The sequence below is a fragment of the Psammomys obesus genome, unplaced genomic scaffold (genome assembly GCF_907164565.1).
Source record: "Psammomys obesus unplaced genomic scaffold, mPsaObe1.curated_primary_1811, whole genome shotgun sequence".
Taxonomy (NCBI): domain Eukaryota; kingdom Metazoa; phylum Chordata; class Mammalia; order Rodentia; family Muridae; genus Psammomys; species Psammomys obesus.
Window position 1 is genome coordinate 13,142,588 of NW_026585689.1, and position 22,223 is coordinate 13,164,810.

Consider the following 22,223-nt stretch of genomic DNA (forward strand, 5'->3'; position numbering starts at 1 on the left):
ACACACACACACACACACACACACACACACACACACACACACACACATACACACACAGAGAGAGAGAGAGAGAGGGTGAGAGATGGGGTGTTGAAATTTCTTCTTAGCAGAACTAGAAAATTTTACAATGGCTGTCTGGCCTGCATTCTTTTGATTGCCATTTACACTTCCTGGGCTTGGGAGCCCTGTTCCAGGGGTCTCAGGGGCCAATGAGTTTGCAATCCAGCCACTGCCTGAAATTGCTTCAGTTTCTGTTGAGTGTATTTCATCGACCAGGCTTCGAAGATTGTTTGCTTCTTCCCCCGTGCCCTTTGTGGATGCTGACATACAAGGGAGCACGTCTGAGTCTGCAGCCTTGGCAGAGCACTCACGGCTATCTCTAGGCCACCAACCGCTGTCTGAATGGAAAAGGCTGACATTGGGAGCAGGAGAGAAATGGGTTTGATGTTCCAAAGCCAGGGACTCTATAAAACTCACTGAACTGCCATTATCATAGTAAATGCACAATGCAACATGCTCTTACATATATTTTCAGAACACTGCTCCTCCTTAAATCCGTATCAGCCAGAAAATGAAATAACAAAACTGGAGAGCCTACTTCTATAATTCATTGTACAGAAAATCTTTGGGACATTCCAAGCAAGTGAGCAATGATTACTGGAGTAACGTTTATTCTTGCACGTGCCCTAGGTATTATGTTTGAGGGTATGATAAATGATTCAATAGAAAATAGATGAAACTATGAATAAAAATTATTGAAAAAAACAGATCACTGTCAATTGCTGAACAGTGGTCTTTCCCAGTTTTGGAAGATGTCCAAGATGATTATAATGCATTTCTCAGTAAATTATTTATTTTTCTTTTTAAAGGTTCCCCAGTGCCGGTGGGCATAGATGTCCAGGTTGAAAGTATCGACAGCATTTCAGAGGTCAACATGGTGAGTTTTCCCATAGGGTACCGATCTTTTTCTGAAAAGAGTAAAATAATAGGTTTGAAATAATTTGTTTTTGAATAAACCACTTCAGCCATGTGTGTTATTAATCTATCTTACTTTGCATCATAGTACAGTTGTTTTGCTTTTCTCTTTTCCATTCACTTCCTTTGCCCTCTGATTACACTCTTATTTTTTTCCTCCCTTGTTGCTTTCTCATAATTTCTCATTTATGGTTTCCTGCAGAATATCATGCTAAATTTGCTGTCTGTCACATAGTCTTAAACACTTGATCCAAAACGTGTAAGAAAAAAGAACCATACAGTTTGCTCACTATGAAGCCTCAGCCATAAGACCTTGTTCATAAAATGATTGATAGACAGCTGTCCAAGCTTTATAGATAACTTCCATTTTCCTTATTTGCAAATAACTAATATCAGGACATTTTATAACATCCTATTTAATTCAGAAATGGTTATTTCTCCCATGGTATGTTATAGAAATGCAGAAAAGTTTGATGTGTTATTATCCAGTGTAATACCAATATTTTCATAGAATATTTTTATTTTTAAAATTACTATTTTATTTATACTCATGTACGAAAATGGATATGTAATCATTTATATACATATGCATATTGGAAACAAAAAATTTAAAAAGAGTAAACTGTTGGATACAAGTAAATTCAAAACTTGTCTGTAGAAATAATTATATATGTTAGAGCTCTTCTATCAAAAAGATTTACTTAACAAAAATCTACAAGCAACTTCTGAAATTTTTATGAGATACACGTTTAGAAGCTTCAGAATAAGAGAAAATGAAGTGTCAGGGTATAGGTAGAATCGCTATTAAATAATAAAATAAATATTTTCAGGTAAAAGTGAAATTTAAAAAGAAAGTACTTGAAAATGACCTCTTATTTTCAGTCTTCCCTTTAGCCTTTTGCACTTCTCCACCCCACCTAACTTGTTTTTTGTATCTTTTCCCATTGTTTAACCGGGTTTTATTCTTTTTTAGCCATTTTTATGTTCTCTGGGCCTCAACCATACTTTTTTCATCTCATTTTCTCTATTTTTAATGTATAAGGACTGTCTCTGTCTAGGTAACATTCAGAATAGTTTTTCATTTCAGTGAGCGTCATCAGTGGGGGGAGGGGATGTTTACTATAATAAGACTTAGCTGTGGCCAGCTTCTATGAGCAAGCACTTACATTCTTTATTTTCAGATGGATTTCTTTTATGTTAATTTATTTATATGATCTGTGTTTTGATGAACCCTTTAACTTTATGTTTGCATGCCGAACACAATGTCTTTCTGTTTTGTTTTGTTTTGGGGGGAAGGGTGATTTTGTTTGTTTTTTCCAGACATGGTTTCTCTCTGTAGACCAAGCTGGCCTCGAACTCACAGTGTTCCTCCTCTGCCTCCTCAAGTGCTGGGAATAAAAGCGTGTGCCGGTCATCATGTCCTGCATTCAGTGCCTTTCTAAGGCTCATTCTCCACGTTCCCATCCTTGCTTTTATCTGATAGCTGCCAGCATCTGTAGGGAGCGGAGGCAGCCCTGAGTGAGGGAAGTTTCAAGTAAACTATGTGCTGTCGACTTGAGCCCAGAGCCTCAGCCGCGCGTGGAGTGATCTCAAACCTTCTTCCTGGGGGCTGAGGTCAGAAGGAAACTGCCAAGCCTTCTCTTCTGGTCCACGTGTGAAACATTGGCAGTATGTGAGGGAAATGTCCAGCAGCGCCTTACCCCTCTGCCAGTATTTACAGCCTGAAAACTGCTCCCCTGCAGAGATGGCTCCTACAAAGACTAGCTAAAGCTGTCTCCTGGGTCCAGCTGTGTACTATAACCCCCGCCTCCTTGCGCATCTGTTTGCAATAACAGGCTTCCTTGCGGAGCTGCTCTGTTCAAGCCCATAAAATACACAAGCTGGGGGTCTCGGGTGCACAGGCTTCTCCAGCAGAGAGCCCAGACCACCTGATCCCCAATTTTATTTCCTGTCCGTGTGTGTTTGTCCTGTCGTCATTCCTCTGAAACCCTCTCAGTTTGGTCCCGGGAGACACGCTGGATGAGTCGCAGCTGACCTCTCCTCTTTTGCTGTCTCTCCTGCCCTCTTTACATGGGTTTCCTTGCTAAATGTGTGTGTGTGAAATGCAGCTTGTAGGGCTTTGGGGTAGCCTTTGTACCCCTGTATTAGTTTAACTTTGGATGCCTTTAGATGGATCCTGTGCCCTCCTGTTGGCCCTAGACCCCAGGCTCCGCCTTTCTCTAGCTTTGGTCTTCCTGTTCTCAGAACTTGCCCCACTGTTTCTTACCATTTGAAATTAGCCTGATAGGAATCATCCTCGCTTTTCCACATTAAACACCACCGCCTGGACTTTTGTCCCGGGGTGTTAAAAATGTTTTAAATTGAAAGTGTCGGTCGTGCATTGCGTGAGGTACGCATGTATAAGATACACAGTATTCCGATCAACACATAGCCATCTCGTCACGCGAAAGCGCTGAAATGTCTTCCTGCTTGCTGAAATGCACACCACAAGGCTGTCCCTCTGCTGAGTAATGCCACCCCAGGACTCCCTGCCCTCCCGTAACTTGGCCTCTGTTTATCTGCCCTTTCTCAACTCCCTACCCTCCTCAAGCTCTTCAACAACAGTGTACTCGCAACCGGGATAAGGCCAACTGTTTTAGATGCCACATGTGTGACACTTGCCTTCAGCAAAACCAAGGAGACCTTCCTCCGTGAATAAGGAAAAATCAGATTATTTTCATTCTACATTTTGCTCTGTCTGAAACGATTTTACATACATTAGCCCTTATTCTTCATTCCCTTTTCCCATATCTTTCACATGTGTGTGCTAATGAAAACTTCAAAGGTTATTTACAGATATTTTAAGTAAGTTTTTGATATATACCATATATATATATATATATATATATATATATACTGAATCATATATACTTATTTTTATAGAAATAACTTTGAATTTAGCTTCTCCAAATGACTAAATATGCAAATACCACAAGTAAGGGTACAGGGTGAGAGAGGAAAAGAGAAAGTAAATAAAGCTAGGTAACTGAGGAATATAAGTTCTCAGGCCAAATAACCCTTTCAGCTGTTTTTTTTTTTTTAATTTTTTTTTTTTTTTAATAGTGATTCCTCCTCATAACTAAATGAAAACTTCGGGAGGTGTGAAAATTCCAGACTGATGTAAACAACATCTTCTATGAGCCACTCGTTACCTGTATCCGATGCGGGCTTGAAATTACCTGCTTCAGTATCTATTCAGTTCACCCAGAGCTTAAGTTAACCATCCTTCATTTCACCGCCATGTGCCCACGTGGTAGTGCCATGGGCTCCCTAAACCACTGGGCCTAATCTAGACTGCCCTCACTCTTCCTGTCTCAAAGGCAGCTCTTACTAATACTTCTTGTTGTCTATTGGAATTCTAAAACAGATTTGAATAATATTTAAGTCATTCACAGTGACCTAGCTCTCACCTGTAACTTTGCCATCTTCTCTATTCTATACCCCTGCCAATTGGGCATCATCATTCTCTCCTAAATTAGCTTCACATTGCTGGTCGTTATCAGATAAACCTAGGCTTGTTTCATCATGCCCAATTAGAAAACACTTTATAAACATGAGAGACCTCCCCTATTGTCCCCCACTTCATGCTACCTACAGGTTACATTTTTTAGCTTTTTCTGTGTTTTCTTCCCATCCTTTCTCACCTCACTCTGAATTCACTCTAACTTCTGTCTCGCTCTCCACTCAACAAGCTTTTCAGCTTGATCCTCATGATTGTGTTGGCTAGTGGCAAGCACCAATGTCAGATATCGGACTTCATAAGTTCAGTGTTTGACCAGTGTCTTAGCAAGGGTTTCTATTACTGTGAAGAGATGCCGTGTCATAGTATCCTTTCTATCTTTCAAGCATCAAATGGTTATCGTCTGTAGTCTTGAACCTTCAAATGCTTGCTTTCCACTAGTAAATGCTGTATTCATGTTCATGTAGAAATACAGTATATTCAATTTGGTTGTTTTTTTTTTTCAAAAAATAATTACAAAGTGATAAATATAAAAATAAATTTAAAGGTTAGTTACATATATATGTATATGCTAGCACATGCTATATAGTTCCAGCACCGAGGAAACCAAGGCAAAAGAATACTGAGTTTAAACCTAGATTGTGTTTTAATAGTAGGGCCCTGGTTAAAAAGAAGTAGGAAGTAGAAGGTAAAGGAAGAAGGAATGAAGAAGGGAGGAAGAGAGGAATGGAATGGGAAGGAAGGCAGAAACAGGAGTGGAGGAGGAGGTGTGAGAAAAATAAAGGACTAGCTTCATCCTACAAATTGTTTGCAGTACAAACAATAATGTACAAGGCATGAACATCATTGCCATTAGTGAGTTCATAATGCTGAAGTGACGGTCTGAGCTCTGTCCCTCCTGGTTCTCACTGTCCCCTTTCTCTGTGCCCAGGACTTTACCATGACGTTTTATCTCAGGCACTATTGGAAGGATGAGAGGCTCTCCTTTCCTAGCACTACAAACAAAAGCATGACCTTTGATCGCAGACTGATTCAAAAGATCTGGGTGCCTGACATCTTCTTTGTCCATTCTAAGAGATCCTTCATCCATGACACAACCGTGGAGAACATCATGCTGCGAGTCCACCCAGATGGAAGCGTTCTCTTCAGTCTCAGGTAGGAGGGCTCCCTTTGGCTTCCTTGGACCACAGCCATCCAACTGAACCTGCTGAGTCTCACTTCAGACTAAACTAACAGCTCTGCTGTCCAGCTCAAGATGCTGAAGACTGATAAATGAGCCAAATATATCATTTTATCCACTTCTGTTACCCCAACTTTAATGAATTGCTTTCTGTTCTGTATATTACTACTCTGGCCACATATTGTTTGGACAAAGAGAGTGAAGCTGAATTCTGGAAATCCTTAAAAGTCTGACACAATTGTTTAAGTATGGAAACCCATTTTCTAAAATTCACTTTACATCCCATTCATAGCTCCCTCCCTCCTTTTCTCCCAGTTCAACACTCCCTCTCTCTCCCCTCTACCCACTGCCATCCCCTACTCCTCAGAAAAGGTAAGCTCCTCCATAAACCAACCCTGCTACATCAAGTCTCATCAGGACTGAGTGCATCATCTTCCACTGAGGCTGGGCGAAGAAGCCTCAGTGGGAAGTGACTGAAAAGCAGGCAACAAAGGCCATGTCAGAGACAGCCCCTGCTCCCCTTACTAGGGTACCTACATGAGAACTAAGGTATCTATTGGCTACATATGTATAGAGAGTCTAGGTTAACCAATTCCTTCCTGTCCCTGTATTTCCAATGCTTCAGCAATTTCCAAGTGCACTTGTAGGATGTCATATAGACCAAATATATTGATCTGGAAATAGTAGTCAGGGAATGACTACTATTTGATCCAGAAGGCTTTTGAAGCTGCCAACATCTGTAGGGAGCAGAGACAAAATTCTCTTTAGTCATTCATTTCTTTATGTATACTGTAAAGCCTGTGGTATAAAAGGCCTCAGAGGACACTTCCTTGTGACATAGCAGAGTAAGTATGTGTTTTTGCACACAAGACCATCCACACACTTTCTTTCTTGGTGCTTTGAATAGTGACAATAAAATGCAGGTCACAGAAGATAAATGGTTCCACTCTTCAGGGGCATTATGGGCAGGAGCATCTGCTGCCTTTGTTTCTGCAGAATTGCTGGGGCCTGTTAGGAACCTCTGATCTGCTATTGTGGCTACCACAGCTCTCACTTTGAGGTAAGATCATGGTACAGCAGCCTCTGCCTGGAGCAAGGAAAATCCAGGAGAATATAAAAATTTATATAAAAAAAAGCCTCATCAATATGCAAGCCTTTGCCTTCATAGTTCCTGAATTATGTATTATGCACATGGATCTATCACTAAACATGCTGCAGGCTTTTGCTTCAGTACTGGAAAAAAAATTTCCAAGTGCTTTGTAAAGGAAACCGTTACCTATAGATTTGAATGATCACCACTTCAACTCATTTTTTACTAGAGACTGCTAAATTTTGCATCTTCTAGAAAGCAAAACATATTTAAATCCACTTAAAGGGATCTGACTTTGAAGTCTTTTTTTCTGAAAGAAAAAAAAAATCATCAGAGCCAGAAAATGCACAGAGAGCTAAGCAGGAAATAGTGAGATAAGCAGTAAGTGTAAGAATTCACTCATCAATCTCTGTTTGAGCAAACACTACCCTGGTGGGTTTGCTTTCTTGTTGTTTGGACAGAACACAGTCAGGCCTGTTTCTCATTATCCTTGAAAGGTACAGACAGCAAGCAAACAACGAGAAGCTTCATTGCTGCACGCTAGTTAAGCCATATGGGTAAACGATCACAGTTCTCTTTCTTACTCTGTTTACAGGATAACAGTTTCAGCCATGTGTTTTATGGACTTCAGCAGGTTTCCTCTGGACACTCAGAACTGTTCTCTAGAGCTGGAAAGCTGTAAGTCTTTCTGCCTGGTGAGACAAGTGTGCATCATCATAGGAACACACCCTCATACACTCACACACAGGGAAGTAGGCATGTGCTTAGCAATCATTTAAACATCTTATTTTTTCCATCTTATATTTTCCAATTATATAGTTTGGCTTTTCATTATTACACCACCTCTCTATTTTTCTAATGATGATAACAAATTGTCTTTACAAGGATATGACTCAAGGGGAAATACCACCGTAATTAAATATTCTGTGATTTTCACAATAGCAATAAAAAGGCAACTTCTTTAGAGGGTGCATTTTCCTAACATTAGCCTGATTTCCCATATTTGTAAAGTCCAGGAATCCTGTAGAGAGACAAGTCCCAATCCTCTATCCAGTGTGGGTGGGCTCCCCAGAGGAACCCAGCTTGGAGCACAGACACTCTACTTGATGTCCTGTTATGGGGCCTGTGACTCAGCTCCTGTCAGTTACTGCTGCCCAGCATTTGCTTTTGATAAGACATCTTAAAAGTTGACTACAGTTTTTCCATGACTGAAACTCTGAATCTGAATGGGTGCCCCCTACACAGCTGTTTTTTCTAGATCCTTTACAAACTTTTTATAGCACAAGAAAAAAATTTTCTTTTCAAACTAAGACTCATTTTAGAATTTCATCCAAGAGCGGTGCAGCTAAAGAAACTTAAAGGCATGGAATAAATCCATGTGTGGGAGTACTGGGACCTTGCTCCGATGCCTGGCTTAATTTTACGTGAAAATGCACACCGATAGGGCACACAGGAGAATTCTAAACATCATGGAGGGTGAAATGTGTCCATCTTGCCAGTCTTCAGGCCTCAGATTGGGGCTGGTGTTGTGATTTGTTTCCTTTCTGAAGTATGGGTTTGTTCAGTCCTTGGAAAATATCTTTCAATACACAGCACACGAATGCCACTGAGCCAGGAACTAGTGATTCAGAACTGTGTAAAACATGGCTACAGACCTCACCTAACTTCTTAGAGAGGAATCATTTGTGCTGTTTTAGATGCCTACAATGAAGAGGACCTAATGCTGTACTGGAAACACGGCAACAAGTCCTTAAACACGGAAGAACACATTTCCCTTTCTCAGTTCTTCATTGAGGAGTTCAGCGCATCCAGTGGATTAGCTTTTTACAGCAGCACAGGTACAGTAGCATGCAAAACAATTTTTGGCAACTATTGAGCACCTAGGGTTTGTGAAGTAAGCATCTTTGTCTCCCCGTTGTGAAAACTCTTACAACAAGATGCTTTGATTCCACTCATGGTCCCTCCTTTCTATGCTTAGTCGAACATACAGAGTGATCTTTGCAATATGGAAAGCACTGCTCAAAACCCTTTCCAGCCCAAAACCTTTTCGTGTTTTTCCATCACATTTAGAACCAAAGTTAAGTTTCTCAAGATGGTCTACATCCTGTGTGCTCCTGTGAGGTCACCCCAACCTCTGCTTCTCCATCATTTTGTCCTCTACTTTCTGCTTTCTTGTTCTCAGACAATCTCATCTCATTTCTTCTATGTGGATTTGTTCTGTCCCTGCCCATCTCATGACCAACTGCCTACCTCAGTCAGAACTTTATAAAATATGTCCCCACATGGTGATATCCCAATCAGCCCTTCTAAACTAAGCCTATTCCCTCATTATTTCCTGTCTCCTTTTGTCTCCACAAACACACTACTAGCTGAAAAAGATGCCTCATTTTCTATTGTCTAAGTCTCTCTTTGGAAAGAGGCATGAAACTCTATCTGACTTGTTAACCATTTCTTCCCAGATCCTGGAACATGCCTGGGATATGGTGGATGCTCAATAAAAATCAACTGACACAACTGATTTAATGAGATGCACTGTTGCCCTAAAGAGAAAATTTTAGAATTAGAAATACAGTATATACTCTTCACTGTAATTGATGGAGTTTTGATTTTGGTAGCATTTATCCCAGGCAATGTAAAAACTCTTAATATGGCTGTTAACTAAAGGTAGGAGCAAACCTTTTTTCTGACCTCCTCCATAACATCCTAACCCCACAGTCCTTTTCCACCATCTTGTTAGTTCCTAGTACTCTGTGTCATTTTAGGCAGATGAAATATTGGTGGTTTAAAAGATCTATGTTCAGCTACAAACAGCGGTTGCAGCTGGCTTACAGGGGTCAGAGTTGCCCTGGCTAGAATCCTTCCCACCTGCTCAGCCTTGGGACCCTGAGGATCAGATACTGAGTTATCTATTCAGAAGCCTGTGTCTTAAGAGTACAACCAAAATTTAAATCTCAAAGAAACTAATTGCATCCCTGGGACCAATGGGTCTCTAGCTATTTAGTTCTGGGAGAAATGTCTGTTTCACCCTGTTCACTTGCATTCTTTAATATTCAACAACCAATGCTATTAATTTTAATCATGTTCATTGCATTTTCTGATATTCAGACAACGCACATTCATGTTTCTTGCTCACTGATATAACTCTGGCACATAGAAGATTTTTAGAATCAAATCACTGAATAATTATGTGATGGATAAATTGAAAAGAATTTCAAAATTCCAAGGAGCCATTGTGACACTAAGAACACCTCATGCACACAGGATGTTTTGATTCTGTTTTCCACTTCTCCTGCTCTTTTTTCAAGATGTCAGAAATTTAATGTTTTTAGTCTTCAGTTCAGTTAAGTCAGCATTTAAATAAATGAATGTATACAATGAATAATGATACATATGAGTTTTAATTTTTTATTATTTCAATGATAAAATAACTTTATGATAAATTTCAACTATAATGTTTTTTTAATGTTATCATAATGTGATACATAGAAAACACAGAAATCTAAAGGTAGTATTTCTGTACATATATATAATATATCTATAATTATAACAATTGCATTTCTTATGATTTGCAAGCATAAGTATTCATAAATATATTTATTAGAAATTCAACTATTTCTCTAAATGTAGAGAATAAGTGTCCCAGTTTCTAACTCTATCTCTAAATCATTTTCATTCAATGTACTATTTATGCTTGTCACTCAAGCAGGATCAACACTAGGTAATTTTTATCCTCTTCTCTTCACATTTTAGAGTCTGTCAAAAACCAGACAAAACACCACTGAAAATTATGTATTTTTTAAATGAACTATAAAGCCTAAACATTCCAGTATCATTATACTTTCAAGAAATAGAACATCAGTTTCTACAAAAATGGACGAAAATAGAATTAGTTTCAAGTGTACAGCCTTATGTATCATGATGCAAGTTTGTTTTAATTTTTTTTAAAGTAACAGAAGACTCTTTGAAAAAAGCTCATATTTGTTATAGAAGAAATTATTTATACACATGTAGGTATGTTTACTTGTGCCTGTGCATTCTACATTTCTAAGAAGTGGTTAGAGATTGGAAAAAATTTCAATTTTATTTCAATACTTTGTAGTTCTAAATTTGTTAAAACATGCACATTTTTAATAAAAAGTAAAATGGATTCTAATAGAAAAATGCAAGAGTATGGCAGTTTGAAAGCTGTGTTCATTTATCAAATGAATAGTCGTAGCCAGATTTAACAAGTTTCTGAGCTTCAGAAAAGCGAGTTTAGAAACTGATTTCAGTTCATGAGTAGATAAGAGTTCTGTCTCCCGTTATCCAAAAATGTTAAATGCTGTGTCCTCCTTCTTGAAAATATCCACAGCTTCATCAAAAACGGATTGTACATAGGTGTCTTTACTCCTACCATCACACCTACCAACTCTAACTTCCATCATCAAATTGCTGTGATAGATAGATGGATAGGTAGATAGATAGATAGATAGATAGATAGATAGATAGATAGATAGATAGATAGATAGATAGATAGATAAACCATGCATTTGGCTCCCATTGTAAAAGCTAGAACTTGGAGATGCAGAGACTTCTTTTCCATCTGTAAGTGAGTCTTACTTTTTTCTTACAATTCTTTTACTACTACCATTGCCTCTATAGAAACCCATGGCCAACTAATAACATAAACAAATAGGGGAGGGTTTTCTGTCTTTTATCCATTTTAGTGCTCCTCTAAATAGAATACTGTAGGTTCAAAAAGGAAGGACTCCTACCCCTGTGGAATGCCTCAGGAAATTATTTGTTATCAAAGCTGAAGTACAGGGAGAAGTGCCTGAGTTCAAACTCTAGCCTATCACCACCAGTGCCATCTTGGAAGGATGGCTTAATCTAACGCTCAATTTCTTCACCTTTAAGAGGGTTTCACAACAGTCTCCGGCTATTGGATTTTACAGATGAGTAGATAGATTTAAATGACTTAGAGTAGTGTCTGCCATGTGGGAAGTACTTCAGCAGTGTTACAGGACAGGAACCTACCATAGACTTCCTCTGAAACTCTCTACTGATCAAGGTATCAAAGCAGAGGCTGATACTCGTAGCCAAACTTTGGGCAGAGTGCAGGGAGTCTTACAAAAGAAGGGGGAGATGGAAAGACCTGGAGGGGACAGGAACTCCACAAGGAGACCAATAAAGCCATAAACACTGAACCCTGGGGACCCTACAGAGATTGGTACCCCAACCAAGAACAATGCATGGACAGGATATAAAACAAAGGCTAAGATGTAGCCAATAGACTCAGTACCTAAGTGGGTTCTCTAATAAGGGAAGCAGGAGCTTTCTGTGGCATGAACTCAGTGACAGGCTCTCTGATCCCCTCCCTTTGGGGTGGGGGTTGCAGCCTTGCCAGGCCACAGAGGAAGACAACGAAACCAGTCTTGATGAGACCTGATAGGGTAGGGTCAAATAGAAGAGGAAGAGAACCACCCCTTTCAGTAGACTAGGGGAGGGGTATAGGGGGAGAAGAGGAAAGGAGGGTGGGATTGGGAGGAGATGAGAGAGGGGGCCACAGTCCAGATACAAATTAAATAAATTGTAATAAATTATAATAATAAATAAAAACTTTTTAAAATAAAAAAAAATTTTAAAAGAAAATATCATCATCATTTTCATCACCTCCTTCCTTGTGATGCTTTTAATACAATCCAGGACCTTAGTGTCAGAAAATGGTTATAGGTATAGAGAAAGCTTTTAACCCTGTCTTGGGTTGGCATCCCAAGTACTGCCAGCTTTTTTCTCACAGTCTTTAGTTCTGTTTCCTCCGATGGAGGCATCAGGAGAGGGACACCCCCCCCCACATACACATGCCAAAAATTGAGTTCATGTTGCAAAAAGGATGTTGCCACACACATCAAGGTATGAAGAGTTTATGACTCACATTATGAGCTTACTAGAAAGAGCAATCCAGGCTACAAAGCAGGTCTGAAAATAGGTGAAAACACAGGAAGAAACAATTATCTTAAGAGTTTTAGCATGGCTTTGGGAGTAGTGCTAAGGTAGAGTGCATTCCCTTTAATGAAGTAGACAGTGGTGGCTTGAAGTTTTCGTGGATGCCAGAAGTTTTGTTTTGTTTTTCTGTGTTTTCATAATTTATTATTATCATCATCATCATCATTAGTTTTTTAGTTTTTAATCTGTGGGAAAGAAAGGGGCATACAAATGGGGCCTGGGAACCCTCAGTATTTTAGTATTAAAGATCAAGTCAGACTCTATTACACTAACTGCAGTGATGACTCAACCTTCTTATGAGGTGTAATGACTTGTAATGGGTTAAGGAACTCTGTTGGCCTACGGTCCACCCACAGTACCATCCTGGTCTTCCTTTTCTGATCCACAAGGTGAAGAACCAACCCCACCAGCCAAATTCCAGATAGTAATTCTTCAGAAAATTATTAAGTGAGATATACTTACTTAGCATTTCTGAGGGTCTGGGTTTAATCCTTAGCATTGCAAAAAAACAATGAATAATGATGATGGCCAATTTTTGTAAGAATAGTCATGTAAATTTATTTCAAGAACTCAGTAATGAACAGAACACTACATACAATCAACCCTCTGTATCCATTGTTCTCACATGCATGGACTCATCCAATTGTGAGCTGAAAATATTTGTAAACATATTTGTACTGAATGTGAACATAACCAACTTTCTCAACAATGTAGCATGACAGCTATTTGCATTTACATTGTATTAGGCCCCATAAGTAGATTCTTTAAACTATATGGACAAATATAAATGGGTTAAATGCAAGTAATTCTACAGTATTTTATATGAGCATCTGTATTTCTATAGATGTCCATGTCTATGAGTCCCTAGGATCAGTCCCTTTACAAATCTGTTGGAGTAACTATTGTGGAATTCAATCTTTCTTTAGGAATGACTATTATTGTTTATTTTGACCTCGCAACAATTATGTGAAGTTGTAGAGGTTGATATTTTATTATTCCACCCTACAGCCATAATCAAAACTTTCAGTTACACACACAGTAAAGTGAGTTATCAATAAAAAACGATGACACCTTGTAAGCTTTTGGGTAAGACCAAGCACAAATACAAGTCAGTGAATAAAACAAAGGTAATGTATATTTTTAACTTTTGCATGTTCTGTCGAATTGCCATTAATGGAATTTGTAATGTTGAATTGTGTATGTGTCAAGACATGTGTGTCAGCTAACAGTGAGAATCTCAATAATCTAATAAGATGAGAAGTATAATAAGCAATTAACTGAAAATGAGGCTAGTTGTAAAGCCTCCCAATTCAATGTGCTTGTCCTAGTTCTCAGTGTTAGGCCAATATACCTGTTTCTCCCAACACCTCTGCCATCTGTGTCTTCTAAGAAATTACTACAAAAAGAATAGAAGAGTTCTTTAGCTTTACATTACCTGTAATTCTGTTTTATAATTTGATCTATTATAGTCTCTACATTTTGAATAATTTTATTTCAAAATTTTATTTGACATGTAAAAACTAATCTATATACCCATTCATAAAGCATATTTTAAAGTTTATTCATTATGTTATTTCAGTATGTATTAAGGTTGATACATAGTTATTACTCTGCATTAAAAAGTATGAGTAAGGGGCTAAAGAGATGGCTCAGCAGTTAAGATCACAGGCTACTCCTTCAGAGGACCCAGGTTCAATTCCCATCACCCACATGATAGCTCACAACCATCTGTAACTTCAATTCTGAGAGATCTAGTACCCTCTTCTGGCTTCCACAGCTACCAGTTATGCATATAACATATATATATATATATATATACATACATACGTACATACATACATATATACATATGTACAGGTAAAACATTCGCACACATAAAAAATAAATAAATACTAATGGCTGGCTCTTTGATCACATCCCCCTGGGGGGTGGCAGCCTTACCAGGCCACAGAGGAAGACAATGCAGCCAGTCATGATGAGACCTGATAGGCTAGGGTCAGAGGGAAGGGGAGGAGGACCTCCCCTTACAGTGGACCTGGGGAGGGGCATGGGAGAAGATGAGAGAGGGAGGGTGGGATTTTGAGGGGATGAGGGAGGGGGCTACAGCTGGGATATAAAGTGAATAAACTGTAATAAAAAATAAAAATTTTAAATTAAAAAATAAATACGAATGAATAATAACAACATAATTATTCAATGCAGCCTGGGAATCATGCAGACTAACACTCAGAGATGTCCTAAAGATGGTTTGAAATTTTAGCTTTAAATTTCTTTATATACTCTGGTTTCTCTTAAGATCATATAAGTCTTCCACCTTTTAAACTTCCATTTAATGAATATGAAAAAGGGAATTCTGTTCAGTTTGCTATAGATATGAAAACAGTGGTATTTTCATTAGATTAAATAAAATCACCAACATAAGCTTACACTATTCTGACAATATGCAAAGAATTATCACCATTTAATTGCCTGTTTGCAGATTTATCGTGATGTCTGTGAAACCTCAAAGTAATGAAAACATGTTAAAGATGCCCCTTCTTTCCTTTGAATCTTTAGTGTTCTAGATTTCAAGCAAAGGTCCAGTGATCTACTGCAAACCTTTTCTTACAGTCAAAATGTTCCTCATCATTTGTACCAGCTAATAAACAATTATTGACTATGAAACACAGTCATCAATTAACACTGTCCCTACAGAAATACTACAGACAATATAAGTGTGCAAGAGGGTCTTTAAAGGCCACACACAAAATGCAATTGCCATTCACCCCCAGCTCGAGTCTGGAAGGTTAGCATATGTTTAGATGAATAATTAAGCAGGCTGTAGGTCAGGCCATCTAACAGAGTTCTGAGACCAGGTGGGACCCAACAGGTGCTGAGTAAACAGAGGTGGGATATCACGTGAATTCTATGTCCCCCGAGAGTTTCCCATGTGAAGAGCAGGTTGTTTGTCTGAGCATGGTGTTTCCTAGAAGCGTGCTTACTAGTTAACTGTTTCTTTCTCCTAGGGTGGTACTATAGGCTTTTCATCAACTTTGTTCTACGGAGGCACATTTTCTTCTTTGTACTGCAGACCTATTTCCCAGCCATGTTGATGGTGATGCTTTCGTGGGTTTCATTCTGGATTGACCGGAGAGCTGTACCTGCAAGAGTTTCCCTGGGTAAATACCATATTCCATTTGTTGAAAAAACTGCAATATAGAGGGAAGACCACGGATGCAGCATGGAGAAATAGAGAGAGAGGTAGATTTGTCAGGATGAGGCTGAGTGTTCAGTCAAAAGTGCTTTGTCTTCAGCTGACTCCAAGGACAAGTTGTAATGGGTTCTTTCTTTGGCAACTGAGTTTTTGGGGATGAGGGTTTTGCTGACTGACAAGAAGCTGAGTGACAGATAGTTAGAAAAGAGAATAGGGTTATGAAACAAAAATAAACTCACTTTAAAAAGATTTTTTTTGCCACTAAAAATACCCCCTGTCCTTTACCCAAGTTTATTTGTCTTTGCAAGACAAACCTTTCACAGTATAGAAGGAAATAATTCATTTCCTTAAAGTAACTCACACCGCACTGTTGGTGTCTTAATAAATCCCAGGCCAAGGCATACTTAATTTGAGAAGATAGGTGCTGATGAAAAATTAGAATTTAACTCAAAGGTCAGAATGAGATTCAGTGACAGTAGAATTTCAAAAGAAACATGGTGCCTACCTCATTAAGTCACCATACAGCAATGATTACCTAAGGCTAGAGCACATTAGATGTTACTGTCATTTGAAGCAAATGAATGGAACTGGAAGACACTATGTTAAATGATGTTCTGATACGCAGGCACAGTCAAAATAATTTAATTACTCATTCAGATGATATTTTTCCTTGAAGATATTCAAGTCTGAAATGCTTGCAGACTGTGGCTTTTATAGGGGAAAGAGGTGAACAAATTATTAATATTAATAATTTATGTCTTCAAATGATCTTTTGAAGTGTGCATAAATTTTGTGAACATTAACTTAAAAATGATCCTTTGGGGGAGGAATTTTATTATAGTTATAATGGTTGTGACGCACTTATTAAAATCTCTCAATATAGAGCTCTACATGTTAAAAAAAAAATTAAGGCAAGCCAGAAATTGTCCTAAACCAGACAAGAAAGCAAATGGAATGAACTCCTGGATCCTCATTAAGTAACATGTCTTCTAAGTGCTTAGCTTGGCACATTCAACTTTACAAGGCCTCAGTGACCACCAAGTGGTTCTGAAATGGTTCCTATAAATTGGGTGTGTGCCAGAGAACCTGCTCTGCTTGTGACTGTGTACTCACTGCTAGCCTCTCTCTACCATTCCACATCCCCTTATCCTTTTCACCCTCTTATAATTAATATTATGCATTCTGCTAACTCTTAGAATAACTTCCACACTTGAAGGAGTAAGTGGAACTTGTCTCTCTCTCCTGACTCACTTCATTTAACATAGTGTCTTCCAGTTCCATCCATTTGCTTCAAATGACAAGCTATCACTTTTATGACTTAATAGTATTTCATTCTGTATATGGGAAATGTTCATCTATATGTCTGTTTTTTTTATAAAAGTTTTTATAGCATTTGTCAATTGTACAAACCGATGGGCTTCTTTATAACATTCTTATTGTGTATGTAATATCTTTTGATCATCTTTAATTCTCTATTATCATATCCTAGTCCCCTTCCTCCAGTTTCCCTTCCTTTGCCTCTGAACTCTCCTTTTTTTGTTTGCAATTTTCCTGTAGTTATCATTGTTTTATATATATATATATATATATACACACTCACACATATAGATATATAAATGCAATTTACTGAATACGTTTAGTGTTGCTCATATATTTTGGCGGGCTGACGCTTGATACTGGATAGTCACTTAGGGAACTCATCACTATGAAAGACTGGTTCTCCCTCTTTCTTCAGTTTTTCATCTAAGGGTGGGGTCTCTTGAGATTTCCCCCATTCGTGTTGACAACCAGTGTTATCATTGCTCTCATCTAGGTAGCCATATTGTTCAGATTTTGTGGACATAGATTCCCTGACCTATATAAAAACAGTACCCTGCAGCAGACATCCTGGTCCTCTTGCCCTCAGAATTTTTCTGTCCCCTTTCCCAAGATGTTTCCTGAGTGTTGGGGATAGGGATTATGTTCCAGATATATCAATTAGGGCTGGGCACCTATGGTCAGTTGTTGGCTTCATTTTGACCAATTGTGGCTTGCTGTAATGGTCCCCATTTGCTGCAAAAAGAAGCTTTAACCAGAATAATTTCTAACTAAATTCTAATACTTTTCTTTATGCCTATAGATAAATGTAGTCTGATCTATGTATCTATTGATAAGCATTTAGACTTAGCATTGACGATCTTAGTTATTTTGCATAATGTAGCAATTAACTGGAGTGTGTAGTTACTGCACTGATGTGTTGATATTGTTTCTTTCTGATATATATCCAGAACTGGGTCAGCTGAATCATATAATAGATATATTTTTAGTGTCTTGAACTTCATACTGGTCTTCATAAATTTGTTAGTATGTATGTGTGTGTGTGCTTTTATTAGCCATTTTAATTGGGGTATGATGATCACTCATTGTCGTTGAACTTGCATTTCCAATGTGTACAAAAAAATTGAGCATTTTATTTTTTCAAAAATTACTAGAAAAATGAATTTCTTCTTTTGAGAAGTGTATAACTATATTCCTTGCTCATTAATAAGTGGATTGCTCATTTTGTTGGTAGGTTTTTTTATGTAAACTGTGTACTTTGGGTATAATTTGTTTCTCAAACTAATAGATTAGTTAGCAATTTTTTTCCCATTATGTAGGTGGTCTGCTCACTGTGTTTGTTTCTTTTGCTGTGCTGAACTTCTCAGTTTGATTTAGCCACCTTTGTCTATATTTTGCTTTTATTTTCTGTGCCTAGGGAGTGTCACCTAAAAGTTCATCTCCCATGCCAATGCTTTGAAATCTCGCTATATTTTCTTCTAGCAGTTCAGCATTTTACTCAGACAAGTGATTCAATCAATTTCTTCGGCCCGTTGCAATAAATGACTTTTCAGGGAAAATAGTGAGAAATCTGATCTTGTTAAAAACCCCGGGAAATGATGGTTTCTAAATGGTTAGTTACAGTGTAGAATCTGAAACTACCTGCTAGATGAAAACCCACTGTTCTACATTTTACTGTGAACAGATCTTTCACCCATAGGCTTAGTTACTTAAAAAGCATTCACTTACTGAGTAACCACCAGATCTTCCAAGGACTTCTGCAATGTATTCTATAACATCAGAAATCCCAATTGATATTTCCTTCAGTTTCTCATAAAAATGGAGAAGTAAGAAGTTCACAATGATGTGTATGCATGGCAGCGTTCTAGCATGGGTTTGAAAATACAGGTCACATGCTTAATAATCAACAGCATTGTTCTTTCACTTGATGTAATAGAGGGAGCCGCCCAGGTTTAAGAAAATCAGGGCTGAATACTCCATTGATGGTTGCTTTGCCTTATTCTCAAAGGCCTTTGTTTATCAGCAGTACCACAAACAATAAATGAACAGATGAGCAATTAAGTTCCTAGTTCTGCTCTCGACTCCCAAAGCTGAGGGTTTTCCTCAAAATAGCGTTTGTTCTTTGGTTTGTAAAAACATTGTATAAACTTCACAAAATTGTTTAAATGAGTACACACATGCAAGAGAAAAATCATGTAACCATCACAGAGATTACCAGAATACCTAACAGTCACTGGACTCTCTGGTAGCCCTATGAATAGAAATTGCTGCTTCTGGCCACTGATCGGTGCTATGATGGCTAGTCCATATCTCCCTTATATGCTTCATATTGTTATTCTTCCTATACCTATATGGAAAATGTTCTTATAGGAATAATGCCTTCTTACATGAAGACAAACAAAGACCATCCCCTCCCTCAGGAAAACAACTTATAGCCCTTCTACTGAAGGGTGAACAAAGTCAGAAGTGATCTCTGTGTTCCTATTGCCATCATCATGCCTGGCCAAAGGTGGCCAATGAAATGCAGACATGAAGAATTCTCCCCAGACTGCCTTTAATTCACCCACGCATGTGCTTAAAAGCTAATATGGTAAAATTGCGAGGGCTCAGGGGAGCTGAGTCAAATGGCCTGACTAAATATTTTCTCATAACATCTTTCTAACTATGCATACTGATATCAGTAGGCGGGAATGTAATTTTCTAATGCAATATATGACCTTTCCTTGACTAAATGGTCAGCTCCTGTGATTCAAAACCCCTTTATTGGAATGTTCGCTTTAATGGATCTGCAAGGAATATCATTTGTCAAGATTAATGTATTTCCAAGGGATGGTTCAAGATGTAATAAGTACGTTTAATGTGGTTCTAATAGTCCCAACTTCCACTTCTATTGCCCTAAGAATTTATGTCAGTTATCTTATCATTTACTCCTTTTATCCAACAATTCCTCCTACCCATTATAATTACTGATCTTATGAAATCTGGACTGCAGTAAAAAAAAAAAATTTGAACTGGTAGCTATTAAAATAACTAAAGAAGTAGTAAATTAGTTGGACTAATTTAAAGAAAATTACTGATAGTTAACTCCTCCCTGGCAAATATAGATACTGTAGTTCATCTTTATTAATCCAAATAGTCAGTGATTCCAGTGTACACTTATAACTCATGTATACTTGTAACTTCTCTAAGCCATTATTTTATCACTAAGTTCAAATTGCTATCTATTGAAAATCATTAAAGTTCTATGAGCCATGTTTTATAAAATGAAGAGAAGACATTTAATTTTTTTAAGTATTTATGAAAGTTACTTTATAGGAATATGGTCTTGGGCTTTTCTCAGTTCCTAGAAGGATGGATTAAGACTTCTGGCCTCTGGAAGTACAAAGTACCCTCTTTATGCCTTTAGACATGTCCCCACAGGACTTTGTAATGTCTTGCCTCTGAGATCTACCATATAAGGAAATTGGCTTATAATTTTATAAACAAAAAAAATTCCCTTTCAGTTCCAAAATGAGAGACAATAGGTGTACAATAAAAACCGCAGATTTAAGAGGGACCGGGAGAAATCTGAATCTTGTTCCTGACAAAATGTGCGCCGATGACTCAGCCATTCTCAGCATACATTTCCTTCTTGTAATCTCTGGCCAGCATTTACCAAAGTGCATGGTAGGTAAATATCTGATCAAAGCAAATCACTTTTAAGCTATAATCTTGTGTTAATAAAAATTCACATCTTCATGTTTATGTAACATTGTGTTTTAGAACCAAAGAATGGAAACCACATATCGCTATTTTTTTTTAAATCTTTTATTATTTTTTTATATTAATTACACTTTATTCATTTTGTATCCCCCCATAAGCCCCTCCCTCCTCCCCTGCCGATCCCACCCTCCCTCCCCTTTCTGCATGCATGCCACTCCCCAAGTCCACTGATAGGGGAGGTTCTCCTCTTCTTTCTGATCTTAGTCTATCAGTTCTCATCAAAAGTGGCTGCATTGTCCTCTACTGTGGCCTGGTAAGACTGCTCCCCCCTCAGGGGGAAGTGATCAACGAGCAGGCCAATCAGATTATGTCAGAGGCAGTCCCTCTTCCCATTACCATGGAACCCACTTGGACACTGAACTGCCATGGGCTACACCTGTGCAGGGGTTCCAGGTCATCTCCACGAATGGTCCTTGGTTGGAGTATGAGTCTCTGGGAAGTTCCCTGTGTTCAAATTATCTTGTTCTGTTGCTCTGCTTGTGGAGTTCCCGTTCCCTCCAGCTCTTACTATTTCCCACTTCTTACATAAAATTCCATTCACTCTGCCCATCAGTTGGCCATCAGGCTCAGCATCTGCTTTGACAGTCTATACTGCAGAAGCTTTCAGAGGCCCTCTGTGGCAGGTTTCAAGGTTGTTTCCTGTTTTCTTCTGGCTTTCAGAGGCCCTCTGTAGCGGGTTCCTAGGTTGTTTCCTATTTTCGTTTTCTTCTGATGTCCATCCTCTTTGCCTTTCAGGATGGGGATTGAACATTTTAGTTAGGGTCCTCTCTTTTGCTTAGTTTGTTTAGATGTACAGCTTTTAGTGGGTTTATTCTATATTGTATGTTTATATGAGTGAGTATATACCGTGAGTGTCTTTTTGCTTCTGGGTCAACTCACTCAGGATGATCCTTTCCAGGTCCCACCATTTACCTGCAAATTTCATGATTTCCTTATTTTTCATTGCTGAGTAATACTCCATTGTATAGATGTACCACGGTTTCTGCATCCATTCTTCAGTTGAGGGGCATCTCGGTTGTGTCCAGCTTCTGGCTATTACAAATAAAGTTGCTACAAACATGGTTGAACAAATGTCCTTTTTGTGTACTTGCGCCTCTTTTGGGTATATGCCTAGGAGTGGTATGGCTGGATCTTGAGGAAGCGCTATTCCTAGTTGTCTGAGAAAGCGCCAGATTGATTTCCAGAGTGGTTGTACCAGTTTACATTCCCACCAGCAGTGGAG

The 22,223-nt window shown here is 38.4% G+C and overlaps 1 protein-coding gene across 1 annotated transcript in view; it reads left to right on the forward strand.

Annotated features, from left to right (window-relative positions):
• Positions 1–22,223, forward strand: part of Gabrr3 (gamma-aminobutyric acid type A receptor subunit rho3) — a 62,541-nt gene that overhangs the window by 20,842 nt on the left and 19,476 nt on the right. Inside the window, exons 3-7 of the mRNA XM_055594607.1 lie at positions 870–937; positions 5,406–5,629; positions 7,340–7,422; positions 8,442–8,582; positions 15,735–15,887. Coding sequence (XP_055450582.1) covers positions 870–937; positions 5,406–5,629; positions 7,340–7,422; positions 8,442–8,582; positions 15,735–15,887 — 669 coding nt within the window. The remainder of the gene's footprint in view (positions 1–869; positions 938–5,405; positions 5,630–7,339; positions 7,423–8,441; positions 8,583–15,734; positions 15,888–22,223) is intronic.